Source organism: Epargyreus clarus, unplaced genomic scaffold (assembly GCF_041222505.1).
Source record: "Epargyreus clarus isolate Ecla_fem2 unplaced genomic scaffold, WU_Ecla_fem_2.2 ptg000016l, whole genome shotgun sequence".
Taxonomy (NCBI): Eukaryota; Metazoa; Arthropoda; class Insecta; order Lepidoptera; family Hesperiidae; genus Epargyreus; species Epargyreus clarus.
Genome location: NW_027332224.1, coordinates 6,694,201 through 6,710,968, shown reverse-complemented (window position 1 = coordinate 6,710,968; position 16,768 = coordinate 6,694,201). Strand labels below are relative to the sequence as shown.

At 37.0% G+C, this 16,768-nt stretch overlaps 1 protein-coding gene across 2 annotated transcripts; it reads right to left on the bottom strand.

Annotated features, from left to right (window-relative positions):
- Positions 1-453: 453 nt before the first annotated feature.
- On the bottom strand, positions 454-15,277 carry LOC140748785 (UBX domain-containing protein 4). 2 transcript variants are annotated; one of them, XM_073081676.1, is made up of 12 exons: positions 15,057-15,277; positions 12,067-12,204; positions 10,660-10,785; positions 9,290-9,598; positions 8,427-8,590; positions 7,533-7,640; positions 6,649-6,744; positions 5,944-6,091; positions 5,025-5,152; positions 3,718-3,886; positions 2,295-2,562; positions 454-774 (listed from the first exon to the last, which is right to left on the bottom strand). In XM_073081676.1, exons 1-12 carry the CDS (start codon positions 15,136-15,138, stop codon positions 771-773), a joined length of 1,740 nt encoding a protein of 579 aa, XP_072937777.1. In that variant the 5' UTR covers positions 15,139-15,277; the 3' UTR covers positions 454-770. The 2 variants fall into 2 exon arrangements, with proteins under 2 accessions (XP_072937777.1, XP_072937778.1); XM_073081677.1 differs by lacking the exon at positions 454-774 and having other exon boundaries at positions 2,291-2,562.
- Positions 15,278-16,768: the final 1,491 nt, after the last annotated feature.

Sequence of the window (16,768 nt, the reverse complement as noted above, 5' to 3'; positions counted from 1 at the left end):
AAAAACTAAAAACCATGCTAAAATCGCACAAGGAAAATTATCAAATATATAACTAGCTGACCCGGCAAACGTTGTGTTGCCATATAAATTTAAAAAAATGTTAAGGGTGAACAACCCTTATCACTAAGGGGTATGAAAAATAGATAGTAGCCGATTCTCAGACCTACTGAATATGCATATATAATTTGGTGAAAATCGGTAAAGCCGTTTCGGAGGAGTACGGTAACTAACATTGTGACACGAGAATTCTATATATAAGATAAATTATCATAGATTAAAATTTGACAATATCTTGTTTGAAGATTATCAATCTATAGTAGGCAAATGGATTAATTATTAACAATCGGCGTTACTATACGTCTTCCTATCTATCCGTATAAAAGTATATGTTAAAGATATCAAGTTTTTACCACGCTTTTATTAGCTTGGCCTGTATGTATATTGTATGTAATGGAATATTTGAACTCGATTTTTACCCACTTTGAATGGTCCGATTAATTTAAAATATTGAACAATTATGAAGAACCGATGACAATACAAGATTATAATAATTTCATTCCATTCTCCTCATCAGGATCGTCAGGAATCAGGATTAACGATTTTCCTTGTGCGATTTTAGCGTGGTTTTTAGTTTTAAAACTATAATTATTACCGTCTACAGGTATTTCAACCGAGTAGTACCGATGCGCCTGAATGGCTTGTTATATTATTATTATTATTTAAATATAAACATGTATATAAATATAATGAATCTGCCCCACACCTTCTGATCACCTGAAAAAAATAGTTAAAAAATATTTCAATTTCATAGCAGTTTAAAAAAATAATTAATAAAACATATTTATATAGGAGCAGACGAGCATGCAGCCCACTTGATGGCAAGGCTACTGCCGTATGGATATCAGCAGTCAACCCCAGATAGGATTAGACATTCCTACCTGAGGTCGGCTACAGATGCACCACTACCCCTGAGGTCTAAGCTGGAACGCCTCGGAAAATTATGTCTCCCTTACTACACCCTTCAAACCAGAACACAGCAGCGCTGAACACTACTGTTATAACAGAAATAGGTGTGGCGGTGGTGCCGCCGGAGTCGAACCACAAAAGGTTCTACCACCTTCATCATCATCAACCACTACTGTCCACTGCTGGGCACAGGTCTCTCAGAATGAAAAGGGTTAGGCCATAGTCCACCGCGCTGGCCAAGTGCGTATTGGTAGACTTTACATACCTTTGAGATTTTTTTTTATAAATCTCTCAGGTATGCAGGTTTCCTCACGATGTTTTCCTTCACCGTTTAAGCAAGTGATAATTAATTTCTAATACGCACATGAATTTAAAATCACAGGTGCCTGGGATTTGAACTTACGACCCCACGATCAAGAGGTCGAGTTTCTTAACCACTAAGCTATCACTGTTATTCTGTACCGCCTTCAATTAATTTAATAGATTACATTGATCCATGTGTGTTAGTAAGAACTTAAATCTAGTATAATAGTCGTCACAATTTAATAAGCCCATTTTGACACATGTCATCGCTAGGCTCTAAGTATGTGATATACAAATCGATAACCAAAAACGCCGATTTTTACGACAAATCGATTACAACTCCATATAGTATTGTATAGATTACTTAACATTTTGAAAATATAATATTTATTTAATATTTTTCTAAATCATCTAAAGATTTAATAAAAAGGGTAAATAAAATACATTCTAGTGTAAATTAAAAAATTAATCATGTTTAGAAGATTAAATAAAGCATCGCTCGTGCTATCGTAACCTGTATTTCTTTTTTCATTCACTAATGATGAACATTCACTAATGATGATAATCATTCACAATGATGAAAAAGGTATAAATAATGAATTATTGGTAATTTCTTAGTTTCGATTATTTGAGAGTTAATCGATTACGGTTTCTTGCGAATGCTTTGAAGCGGCAAGCTCTAGCCGTCACGTGGTTGTAAGCTGCCTACTATAAAGTTAGTTTAAAACATTAATGACATTAGAATGGCATGTGTCAAAATGGGGCTATTAAATTGTGACAACTATACTTACGAATTAAAATTAATTAAAAACACCTTTTCACACGGACTAAATTGTGAATCTAAACCATTCTCAAGTCCCACACATACACAACAAATTTCATCAAAATCAGTCCAGTCGTTTAGGAGGAGCTCAGTGACATACACACGCACATATATATATATATATATATATATATATATATATATATATATATATATATATATATATATATAAAGATTTAACTTAAAATTATAGCTTACTCACATCTGTTGCGTAGAGTTTCCATTCCACGTATTATTATCATCATCGTTCCCCCGGTCCCCGGTCAGGCGGTGGACGTTCCCCCGGCGTCTCAGCGCACCCCCAGCACCCCCCGGGGGGGTCGGGCCGGGGGGTGCGGGGGGTGCCGGGGGGGTGCGGGGTGCGGGGGGTGCGGGGGGTCGCCGGCCGGGGGCGAAGCGGGCGCGGAGCCAGGTGTACGCGGTGTACGCGGGATCCATTATCATTGTGGTGAAGAGTTGCGTGATTAGAGCTGTTGGGGATGAAAATGAGATTTTTCCTAAATATATATAACTCAAAGGTAACTGACCGACATAGTGATCTATCAACGCACAGCCCGAACCACTGGACGGATCGGGCTGAAATTTGGCATGCAGGTAGATGTTATGACGTAGACATCCGCTAAGAAAGGATTTTGATCAATTCTATCCCCAAGGGGATAAAATAGGGGATGAAAATATTACTTCGTAACACGAGCGAAGCCGCGGGCAAAATCTCGTTTTAAATAAATGAGATAATAATTTATTTAAGAAATGCTTATAACTAGGCATATAAAAACATCATCATCATCATCAACCCACTACTGTCCCACTGCTGGGCACGGGTCTCCTCTCAGAATGAGGATTAGGCCATAGTCCACCGCGCTGGACAAGTGCGTATTGGTAGACTTCACATAGCTTTGAAATCATTTTTTTTTCCAACATTATTAATACTTAACATTTCAATTGTAACTGTTTGATAAGTTTTTCATATATAGGAGTGATTAGGTCTGTGGGAGTGAAAAAAGGATTTTAAAATTTTGAGCTGATTTTGAGCTTTGATACAGGATGATTTTTTAAAGGTAAATAACTAAATTCTTTAAGTACCTATTCTGTATTCGGTAAGTAGCCAATTTGGGTTCTATAAAATTGAAATTAAACTTTTGGTACTTTTATTACCACTATTGAGAATTATGTGAAACGGGCCGTAGTATCCCAATGGTCAATTATTAAGAATTTGTGCGAAAATATAAGAAACCAATGTATTTTTTTATTAATCCCTTCCTCTAGTTAATCAAGTATCATTACTTTCCAGAATTTTATTAATATAAATGAACGATGTGCACATTTTTAAATAATAACAAATAATCTAGTATTTATGTGGAATAAACGTTTTTTTTAATAAACACTGTTTTATGCGAGTGGCTAGAAACGCACGATCCGCGATCCAAAAATTTCTATTTCTACCATCAAAATTAAGGATTATTAACGATCATTTTTTTCCTCGACCAATTTTGAATTCTGTTTCCGAAAATCCATTATTTCAACGATTCTACAACAATCTATATTTCGATGATTAATTATTTTTTACTTTTAATTCCTTAATAATCCATTTCACTCTCACACACACACATAAACTAATAACTCACTGATAAAAGTGCTGAACGCCGAAGGGCTCGCCACAGCCGGTTGGGATCGTCGCGGGAGTACCAGAAGGGCAGCGGAGGGCGCCAACTGCAGCTCTCGCAGAGTTGCATCAGTATCGGTCAGCTCGCAACGTGGAAACGCCGTCCACAGGGCGAAGGCCGATGCTGACAGCTGAGGGACAGATAGACAGACATGAAAATAATTAGTGACAGACAGACAAACAGACAGACAATATTTAATATAATTATAAATATTTTAATTAATTTCACTACACTAACGCATTAGGTTGGCCTGTAATGTTAGATGTAAGTTTTGAGTAAATAAATAAAATAAATAAAAAGACATATCGCACCCTCAGTAATATAAGGGACTAACTCGAAATTTTTGTTAACCGCGATTTTAAATGATATGGGCATAAAATGAAATTCTCTACCAGTTAGCGCTGACAGAGAGAGAAAAAGGACAACAATGACCCTATTATTATATATGTGTCTCTCTCACATTCCCTCCGCCCGCCACCCGCTCTGCGTGCTACAAGAAATCTTTGATTGCGATTTCCCAAAAATCTACTTTTTTGGATTGTGCCCCTATATTACTGAGGGTGCGATATATGAAATCAATATTACTGACGAATAGGCATACATACATGAGACAAAATTACTAACAGACAGACGTGAATGCAAAATTATATTTATATTTCTGTTAGTTAAGATATTCATTTGATTCTTGTAATGCTATATGTGTTTGAATACGTGTATAAAAGGGTGTGTGTGTGTGTGTGTCTTTCTTTCTCTCTCTCTTTTTGTTTGCATATTTCTCCTTCTCTACCTCTGTGTGTGTCTATGTGTGTACGTGTGCACGTGTGTGTGTATGTACGTGTATCTGTACGTGTGTGTCTCTGTCCATCTCTGTGCGTCCGTGTATGTAACCTAACCAGAAAGTCACAAAACCTGCAGCATCATACCTGCGGATTATCGGCGACGTATCTGCGCACTTAACTTTAGTTAGTTGGTCCTTTAGCGTATATTATAACGTGGGTCTGTCTGTCTGTCTGTCTCTGTGTCTGTGTGTGTGTGTGTGTCTGTGTGTGGGTGTCTCTGTGTGTGTGCGTGTATGTGTGTGTGTGTGTCTGTGTGTGTTTGTCTGCGTTTGTGTTTGTCTGTGTGTGTGTATTTGTCTGTGTGTGTGTCAGTGCGTGTGTGTCTGTGTGTGTGTCCGTCTATCTGTTTGTCTGTCTGTCTATCTTGCTCTCTATCCCTGTACGTTCGTTTGTGTAACTTAAACTTAGAAAGCCCCAAAACAGTCATACCTGCAGATTATCGGCTACATATCTCCGCACCTCGGCCAGTGGTGCTCCGGCGTCGAAGTGCGCCGTATGCGCCGAACCATCGGGTAGTTTGAACTGTACCCGGGCACGGGGGACTGCATCGCCACTCGCTATGAGAAGGAAGAAACATATACCATTTAGCTGACCCGGCAAACGTAAAAAAACATAATAATCTACATATTTGTCTACTCCAATGAAACAAAAAAAATATAGTTCACGAAATCCGAACAAACTCGCAATACCACAATCTAGACTAGCAATGTATGGCTCCGGACCCTATTCTATGTGCGTCAAAATATATAATAAAATTCCGAAAGAAATCCAAGATGAAGACTCAATTACATTTAAAAGTTAACCAAGGAAACTATTAATAAGTAAATGCTACTATTCACTACAAGAATTTTTTGAATGACTATACCTACAATCTACATCAAATAAAATTTCACCTTTAACCTAAAAAAATATTATTCTCATGTTGACATTCATGTACTTTATTAAATACAATTTACATACATTAATATTAATTTTATATAATTGATTAATTTGACTTTATATAAATATTGACATTATATTGATATGAACTTATTAAAATGTAATAATAATGTATTTTCCATTTTCTGTAAACAATGGTGGTTCTAAGTTAAGATAAATATAAGCTAATGTGAATGTATTACATTGCAATGCCCTAGCAGGGTACATGCATGTTCGAATACCCTGTTTGTAACACCATAATTATGTGCTGTATGCATGAGCAATAAAAAATTGAATTTGAATTTGAACAGCGTGTTGCCATATAAATAAAAAAATGTTAAGGGTGAACAACCCTTACCACTTAGGGGTGTGAAAAATAGATAGAAGCCGATTCTCTACATATAGATTGTAAGATTTAATAAAGTCTTACTAGCAGCGTGTTCAGGCTGCGGCGCTAAGGGCGCAGGGCTGGGGGTAGGTTGATCTCTGGCCCTCCTCTCTGCACGATCCTGTGCTATCTGCTGCAGTATACGCTGTCTAGCCAAGTCGTTCTCGAGTTTCTCACGTTTGCGCTCCTCCTGGGGAATGATATTTAACCAAATATAACCATATTCATCATCATCTCATTATTGTCCCACTGCTGGACACAGGACCCCTCTTGGAATGAGAAGGATTACGCCATAGTCCATCACTCTGGTCATATGGTCTGGTCTTACATTACTTCGAGAACTTTTTTTAAGATCTTTAAGGTATGCCGGTTTCCTCACGATGTTTTTCCTTCACCACTTATACAAGTGATAATTAATTTCTAATACACACATAACTTTATAAATCTCTCAGGTATGCAGGTTTCCTCACGATGTTTTCCTTCACCGTTTAAGCAAGTGATAATTAATTTATAATACACACAACTTTGAAAAATCAGAGGTGCGTGCCTGGGATTTGAACCCCAGACCCCTCGATCGAGAGGCCGAGTTTTTTAACCACTAGGCTATCACTGCGTAATTAAATAATTTTATTCTGCATTTATATTTTAGAACTTGCATTTCATGTTTCAGAATTTTGAGTTCTCATTGATTGTAATTCACAATCGGATATTTGAATATCAAATTTAAATTTTCATGTTATAACCGACCTGTATCTGCTTCATCTCCTGCTCAGCCTGCCACCTCTTCAGCTCAGCGACTCCCTGACCAGTCGCACGACGCTCTTTCTCCTTCTGTTTCTCCAACTACAACAAAATATTACGATTTTAGATTAATTAGAGATGCGCCGAATATTCGTTTGGTATTCGGTATTCGGCACCTTTTTTGCTACTTCTATACGGCCGATAGGAACCTCAGATAGGATTAGATTCTTACTTAAGGTCGGTCACAGTCCAGCTTCAGAGGAAGTCAATTGATCACAGCAATGTCCAATTACCTTCAGGCTTTGAAGGTGGTAGAACCCTTTGCGGTTCGACTCCAGCTGCACCACCGCCACACCTATTTCTGCCTAATAACAGCAGTGTTAGGCGCTGCTGTGTTCCGGTTTGAAGGGTGTGGTAAGGGAGACACTTTTCCGAGGTGTTCCAGCTTAGTCCTCAGGGGTAGCGGCGCATCTGTGGCCGACCTCAGGTAGGAATATCTAATCCTATCTGGGGTTGATTACAGATGTCCATGGGCGGCAGTAGCCACTTACCATCAGGTGGACTGCATGCTCGTCTGCTACTCTTACATTATATAAAAAAAATTAAAAAAACGTATCTAAATACGACATTTCCAGGATATTTTTATGAAAATAATAGTCCAGTATCGAAATTTGAAAATTTATAATGCAAAAATTGATAAATTTCGTTCTTAATTCGATCGCCAACGACATTAAACAATAAGCGTCTATTTTTAAAATCCATTTTTACCAGCTTGCCTAGATTAAAGACTGGCGATGACAAAAAAGTCACTATTCCTAAAATCACTTCACATATAATTAATGAACACTTTTAATAAAAAAAAAAAACATATTTTTAGCATCAAAACATACCTCTTTTTCCTTATCAGCCTTCTCCCTGCGCCGGGCCTCTAGAACCTCCTTCGCATGCTCCAACTTATCTTCCATACTCGCCGAGCTAGAGGACTCCGGCGGCGTACTCTGTTCACATAGATAATTAAACAAAAGTCAACATCCCGTCTCATTTATTAGGGTTCCGTCTTCGATCACTAATAAGAACTAGATACACAATCAGCGACAAAAAAACGGCGCGACGAAAAGAGCACCCAAATAGACATTTGGGTGCACAAACCTGTCAAAGTGATAGCTTGTGACAGCTAGCTTATGTCGTAAAAATTTATTGCTTTTGGTAAGCAGTTTTTAACACCTTTAAATAATAGTGATAAGGTTGATTTTGCATTAATTTTAGATTCTGTCGCTTAGAATTTTATAAACACGTTTGACGCCACTTTTGAAGTTCATTTTTGTATGGGATTGTGTATCTAGTTCTTATTTGTGATCGAAGGGTTCCGTACTCAAAGGGTAAAAACGGAATCTTATTACTAAGACTTCACTGTCTGTCCGTCTGTCACAGGACTCTATAAGTCGTCACAATCTAATAGGCCCATTTTGACACATGCCATCGTTAGGCTCTAAGCATGTGACATACAAATCGATGACCAAAGAAACCGATTTTTACGACAAATCGATTACGACCCCACATCATGAGGTATTCCCAGAGCGCTATGACATGGGGCTCTTCAAAAAAGGTGCAAAAAGAGCTCTCCTTCAAAGCCGGCGATGCATTGGCGACTCCTCTGGTGTTGCAAATGTCCATAGGCGACGTTGACTACTTTCCATCAGGTAGCACGTCTGCCTAATCGTTTAGGTATAATTATAAAAAAAAAAAACATATTTAAGATATATATGTACTATGTAGGTACCCACCGGTGTGACAGGGGAGTCACTCTTCTGGCTGGGTCCGGGCTCGTTGGGGCTGCTCGGCCTCCTCACGCACACATCGCCGTCGCACACCACTGTATACTCCTTACCGGACTTTGTTACCTCCACGTGTTCTGTTTTTGCCACTTTGGGTGGTGGCTCCGATGGCTCTGTGGACGGTAAGGATTTATTGTTGAAGTTATACTTCTTTAGGCGCGTTATGAAAAACTGATGAGAGTGAAATTTCAAGATGCGCGCGCATCACTGTAACACAAAATTAACAGGATGACGTTGCCCACTCAACCGAATTCATTAAGTCTCGGAAAAAAGCTACCAACGAAATAGAAATAAAACCTCTCTTAGTCGCGCATGTTGGTACGCTTCTCGCCTCTGATCACTGTTTTCATATTTATTTATAATATTTATCCACATGGTTTTAGTTTTTACAGTCACAACACGTGTTTTATTTTCATAAAATATATTCAGTAGTGATTTAAATTGAATATTTGGATTAATATTATTTACTATTTGTGAATATTAGTGAAAAAATTGTGCTAAAATACTTTTTTAAGTGCTCCAATATAATTTACTTAAGAATATGTATCTGAGCATGAATTGAATGACAATGAATAAAAAATATTATAATCATCGATCGAGTTGATAAGGTCTTTTAATGATAAACTTCTGACTATATAGGCAGGTTTAATTTTAAAAAGGGTATTGGCACATCTGTGGCCGACTTTAGGTATGACTCTAATCTTATCTGAGTTTAATTACAAATGTCCATGAGAGAGAGTAGCCTCTTACCATCAAATCGACATATGCTGCTTCAATATAAAAAAAAGCTAAAAAAATATTTAATTACTTACCAGGTTGTAAAGGCTCTGGAGTCTTCGTAACTTTCGTTTCTACAGGCTTTTCTATTTCTACTGCCTTCGCTGTTTCTACTACCTTCGCTGTTTCTACAGGCCTTGGTACTTCCACTGGCTTCTGTATTTCTACCGGCTTTGCTGTTTCTGTCTTCGCTGTTTCTACTGCCTTCGCTGTTTCTGGCTTCGCTGTCGTTGGTAGCTGGTTGGTCGCAGGAGGGATCGTAGTGGCCTCAGTTTGCAGCAGGTTGACTGTTTGAGTGCGTATGTTCTGTCCTGATGTTGATGGCTGGACGCGTTTCTCTTTATCTGAAAGAGAGAAATTTATAATCACTTGCTTAGTTATGTGAGTATTATGTCTAAATTAATTATCACTTGCTAAACAGTGAAGGAAAACATCGTGAGGAAACCTGCATACATGAGAGAAATATAAGAAAAAATCTCAAAGGTATGTGAAGTCTACCAATCCGCACTTGTCCAGCGCAGTGGACTATGGTCTAATCCTTCTCATTCTGACAGACCCGTGCCCAGCAGTGAGACAGTAATGGGTTGATGACGAAACTGCTTACCACTGCTAATTAAGTAACAAAGAAGCATGCAGTCCATGTGATGGTAAGTGTTGACTGCCATATGGACATCTGTAAGCAACTCCATATAGAACAGAGTCTACCTGAAGCCGATCACGAGGACTAAGGTCCAGTCATATGTGAGTCAGCAATCAACACCCTACTACCGAAACGCAGAACTGAATCACGTTAGAAATAGGTGTGGCAATGGTAGAGTCCGCGCCAAACTTCTAGTCCGCTCCGAGTATAGAAACGAGTCGCGTCGCTACAGCAAATTGTAGATATTAGCGGGACGAAGCCTCCCCCGGCACCCCCCGCTGATCTCGCCCGCGGGTACATAGTTGTGTTAGTGTGCACTTAGTGTTACTACGGAGTATATGCTTGTAGTTGTATTCGACCGCATTGGCTCTCTGACTACACCTGCGCGCAGCAACTTCAGAGGGAACTAGAAGTTTGGCGCTGACTATACCTCCCCTAATCGAACCGAATTGGTTGTACCATCTGTAAACCATGTCACCAAAAGGGTCGATAACATAGTACTCATAGATAAATAATAACGTACTCATAGAACATTGACATAATATGTTCCAAGATTAAGGAGAGGAGTTTAATCCTCTGCAATGCGACACCACCATCTCACATATCTGTACCTAATAACAGCAGTATTAAGAGCTGCTGTGTTCTGGTTTCCAGGGTGTGGTAAGGGAGACTTACTTATCTGAGTATGGGTAGCAGTATCGAGCAAATCAGCTGGAATGCATGCTCAATTGATTCTATAATAATAACAAATTTAATTCTACTTACAGTGCTCATCCAGTATCCTATCGATCCTCTCAGCCAAGTTCTGTGGCTCCACACCAGCACACACTACCTCCAGGGGTGTACCGTTACGACCAATGAAGAATAATGATGGCACTGGGACAAACTGGTCTGGGTGGCCGTTCAGGAAGTATACTTAATTATTTATTTATTTATTTATTCATTTACTTTATTATACCTTAACTAACACTGGTATAAAAGGCGGACTTAATGCTAGAAGCATTCTCTGCCAGTCTATAGTCTGATTCATAATTAGGTGTCCAAAATGTAAACAAACAAATGTCACTGTCAAAATTAACAAGAAACCAAAACTTTAACAAACTCAACAAGAAACGAAAACTTTACAATTATTTACAATTTAACAAACGCGCTATGAAAACGTTAATTCATTCCAGTTCAACTACAATCACGAAAATGAATTACATCAGCTACGAAACTTAAAAATGACGGCACAAGAAATGTTCTTGGTTCCGATTGTGTTACCATTATCACATTTTAATTTTCTACCATGGTTTTTTATTATTATTACTGTATTGAACGAAATTGAGGTAATATAAATATTAGAACACGTGAATTGATCTTAATTTATTTAGATTATTATTATATTATTGTTGAATTAATTTAATATTGTTAAAAATAAGAAACTACCATTTCAAACGTATTTTCTTGATAGGTCAACACCTTTGTTTACATTTTGGACACCTAATTATGAATCAGACTATACCTTTAGGCTAAGCAGAAAACGTGCAAGGCGGTATTCAAATGTTTAGGAAGAGTATACGTATATAATTATATATGTAAGTATATACAATAACTATACAATCAATAGGTTACATAACAAACACACACATAATATAATATATATAATTATACATACAATAGGGTACACTATAAGAAAAATGATGAACCGTAAATATAAGCACTATGATTTCTGTAGAAAATATAATTTAATTATCTTTTTAAAAGTCTGTCTGCTGCAGGCTTTGCTTTAATGCGTAATTATCATTAAACCCAAGGACTAACATGGCATTTTCATACATAAAAAACCTATGTGTATGTATAGTTCGCGTAAAACTGCTAGTCCGTTCTGAATATAGAAATGAATCGCGTCGCCATAGCGAATTGTATGACTACACCTGCACGCAACAACTTCAGAGCGGACTAACCATTTGGTAAGAAATATACTCACATAATAATACTTTTATAGCATAATTAATCAAAACAAACCCCAGATAAGAGTAGATTCTTACCTGAGGTCGGTTACAGATACATTTTTACTTTTGAGGCACTTTACACTGCTGTTAGACAGAAATAGGTGTGTCGGTGGTGCCGCCGGAGTCGAATCACAAAGGGTTCTACCACCTTCGAATCACACATTGTCATAAAGGATACAGATCTTAGCGAAGTGCGTGTAGTTCTCCGAGCCACTCTTCAGCTTCACCGCGAGGAAGTTAGCTTCATCGGAGAGTTTCTTCACTACCACCTGGTTCTCGATCGTCGCTGCTAGCTCCGTGGAAAGATCATTCTCTCCTGGGAATTAATATTTAATATCAATTAGTTATCATGAAAAGGAAAATCGGACTTAAAAATAATTAATTCAAAATGGTTAGTAGTGGAGCTTATGTACCCACAATTTAGACTAATCCGATGACACCTCATATGTTGTTCTATCTAGCAGACGCGGCGTAAGACGTGGGCAACTTGGGTCACTGCCCTGCCCACGTCTTCGTGCCTGTAGCGGTCAACGAACACCAGAATGAACCCATCATTGAAATACGTATTTGTAGGCAAATAAGTCTTTTTTTTTATAATATAAGAGTAGCAGACGAGCATGCAGTCCACCTGATGGTAAGTGGCTACTGCCGCCCATGGACATCTGTAATCAACCCCAGATAGGATTAGATATTCCTACCTGAGGTCGGCCACAGATGCGCCGCTACCCCTGAGGACTAAGCTGGAACGCCTCGGAAAAGTCTGTCTCCCTTACCACACCCATCAAACCGGAACACAGCAGCGCCTGCACTGCTGTTATTAGGTAGAAATAGGTGTGGCGGTGGTGCCGCCGGAGTCGAACCACAAAGGGTTCTACCACCTTCAGATATGTGATATTTGTAATTTTGTAACAGCATATCAACTATTTAGATTAGGGGCTTCCATTTCAGCTTCCACGACTTTAGTCCGTCACTGTTTACGTTGTATTGTGGCAAAGAGCTCTGTAAAATTTATTTTTCCCACATTAAATTTAGGTCTTACGCGGCTACTGCTGTCCAGCAGTTTTCACTATAGAATGAAACATAAGTATGTTCAAAAACATTACCCATAATTGGAAAACATTGCCACATTCCGCAGTCAGCTTATCATGGTATTTTTGATCCGACATAGATCTTATTACTATTAATATAAATGAGAGTTTGTGAAATGAATGAATATATCGTCATAGTCGTAGAACAAAGTTGGATTTAACAAATACCAGATTTTACAGGGCAGCCATTTCAAGTTATTCGCAAACGTCATTTACTATGAGCGCATTGCAAATCTGACTGATTAATTTGGAAACTAAAATACATAGGATTTTTTTTTTGTAATCCTTACTAATATTATAAATCCGAAAGTAACTCTGTCTGTCTGGTTGTCTCTTCTTCACGCCCAAACCACTGAACCGATTTTAATGAAATTTCGTACAAGAATAGTCTGAGACCCGAGAAAGGACATAGGATAGTTTGTATCCCGGAAATCCTACGGGAACTAGGGATGGCGATCTAAGATCGATTAATCGGAGAATCGATCTTTTGGACCAAAAAAATCGATTATTTTAATCGATATTAGTGATAATTGAATCGTAAACTATTCATTTGATCAAGTGATGATCTTTGCTGCAAAGTTGTTGTCCATGAGCCCACGAAGGTTTCAGAGTTGGTACGACCAATTTTCGCCAGATGCCACGCCACTGACATTCCAATGAAGGTACGAATTTTCAGTTTTATGTATGTTAGTATGTCATATTATTTTCTTTTAAACGCGGGCGAAGCCGCGGGCAAAAACTAGTTCCGTAATAATATTTAGACAATATGTTATTCACATATGATAAAAAGTGAATTTCGTTTTTTTTGTCAAATCTGACTTTGTTCTACGACTATGACGAAATGTTCAAAAACATCTCTTCATACTTGGAAAACATTATCGCCTCATTTCGCATCAGCTTATCATGTTATTTCCGATCTGTCATAGTTCTTCTTACTATTATTTTTTTATATGTTCTTTATGCAATCTATTTCTTATGAACATTCAGCATAGGGTTATGGATTTATATGTTTGTCTTGGGGGGCAGTCAGTCCAGCGATGTATGCCCCTTGTGTTTATCAATCCCTATAAATGTCTAAGGGACTTTCTTTTTAGCCTTTTGAATGTTGAGGTGTACTATTAATATAAAAGAGAGTTTGTGATATGGATGCATATATGTTCCTATTTCACATACAAACTAATGATCTGTTTTGAATGAAATATGGCAAAGAGGTAGAACCCTTTGTGGTTCGACTCCAGCGGCACCACCGCCACACCTATTTCTACCTAATAACAGCAGTGTTAGGCGCTGCTGTGTTCCGGTTTGAATGGTGTGGTAAGGGAGACATATTTTTCCAAGGCATTCCAGCTTAGTCCTCAGGAGTAGCGGCACATCTGGTGCCGACCTTAGGTGGGAATATCTAATCCTATCTGGGGTTGATTACAGATGTCCATGGGCGGCAGTAGCCACTTACCATCAGGTGACAAAAAAAAGGTAGATTATGACCTAAGTCAAAACATAAGATGAGTTTTGCCAAAGTAAGGCTTATGTGACCATAAGTAAAAAAGTACTACAATAATATTTTACAAATTAGTGGTCTTCAAAGCAGGTGATAAATGAGCTCATCTACGTCAGGGAAGCAGTGGTGACTCCTCGCATGTGGAAAATATATTGATATTCGATGGTAACAGATCATTAGGTAGAATGTCTTGCTTATTGCTGATTTGAATTTGTTAGTAAGTGGTCTCGATATCTTGTATGGTCATGGTGAGTAAATCCCATAAGTTTGTTTTTTTTTAGTTTTTAGTAGTAAAAGAAAAATATAATAGGTTTAGTAGTTTCAGTTTATTGGTTACAAATAAACAAACATATTTCGGCTTTACTTTCGTATAGAAGTATATATATAGAATAAATTATAAAATGAGTTCATGAAATATTTCGTCATCTTCATACCTTTATTTAAATGTGTCATATACTTAGATTTAAGTTAATTATAGACTAAGCAACTGAAACATGAGTCATTGTCCGCGAAAGATTAGCATGTAAACGTAATACATCGACTTCTTCACACGAATATTCAAGTAAATAGGTTTTTTCGTACCTTCGATGAAAACGACGAATATTGCATTTCTTTGCTTCGATAAGGTCACCGCCTCCGCCATATTCCCTCCGTACCAATGCATGGTTGCGGTTTTGGTTGCAATTCGCCACTATCCACCCTCACTGCCCTATTTTTTCGAGATTTTACCGATGTTATTCAACAAAAATATTAGGACATGACACAACGAATTTGACTTCTGACAGTGTTGACGTGTGGTTTTTATTTCGTTTTCTATATTGTCTATGGTGGCTATTGATTTATTGACATTCAGGAAACTAATAACATTAGGTTAAATTATTAAAATCATTCCAATATCTTAATTATAATAAAACAAAATTAACATAATAATATATCTTTTACAATAAAATGTATTTATTTTCAGGAACAAAGAAAGAAAGAACAAAAGAACTACTAGTCAAATTACATTCTTCAAGTTCTTGACTTTAAAAGTACAGTTAATTTTATAAGATTATTTAAGTAAAAAAGGAGATAAGGACAAATAGTATTTTACAAAAATGTCACATCATCAATATTTTGGGAATCTATTAAATTACTTGTATGTATGTTTTATCTGTACAAAGTGCGAATTTTGGCTCTATGACATGTGACCTTGTAAAATACCTCTACTGCACACTAGATGGCGCAATTATTTAATGTTTGCTACTTACCACTAGATGTCGTTATATAAATCGAAAATGTGAAATGGAACGAATTGTTTTGTAGTTAATATTTAATTCATACACTTACATATTTGAATCTTTATTATAGTCCAAAATTATTAAAATTATAATTGTTTTTAAACTATTTTAAAGTTTCTGACAAAGTCTAGGTGTAACATTTTGCCTCATTTTGCCATATAAATAAAACTCGACGAAGCTGTATATATTAATAAGTATATTAAGCTATCCACATAACTTTTAAGACACTTTGAATTTATAGATGTATTTGTTTCATAAGTATTTTCGGAGACGAGAGTCTTGTCATACTTATATAGAGTAGGAGAAGCCAACCCGAAGATACCGAAGATAAGATAAGAAGATACCCGAAGATAACCCGCTGAAAGGCAAAAAAGAAACACTTAGACAAAAAATACGGTGGAATTTTTAGAAAAAAAAATACGGCGGATTTTTTTTCGTTGAAACAAATTTTGACTAACTAATAATTATAATAAAGTTCGCTACTACTTTATTTCTCGCTCAAATCAAATTAGCCAAGTAAACATATAGATGTTTTCATGTGTCTCTTTGAAAAAAAACGTATTTGTTTCTTATTATAAATTGCATATAGCCAATGATATATTAACTATATAATTATAGCATTGCTTGTAGCTATAAAGAAAAAATCTTTTGAAGTGTCAAAATTCCTTATAATTTTGTTAAATAGATAATTTTTGAATCTCTTGATGCATGTTCACTATTTCATTTTATCTACTGTTTATTTTTTATTAAAAAAAATGTATAAATGCAAGCTCATATTATGAAAATAAAATTATAGTTCTTCAAAGTATAATCTAAGTGATCCAGTCCAAAAGCAAGCTCATACAATATCCGTAATATCCTAAAAAGACATTGTAACAAGATAATCACGTGTCAACATATCTCTAATTAGAACCAACCTCACGCACGCATCCTCATCCTCCGCCAACGACAACACATAAATAACTCAGGAGGCAATTAACCAATTTGTTTTCGAATAGGCTGACAACATTACGC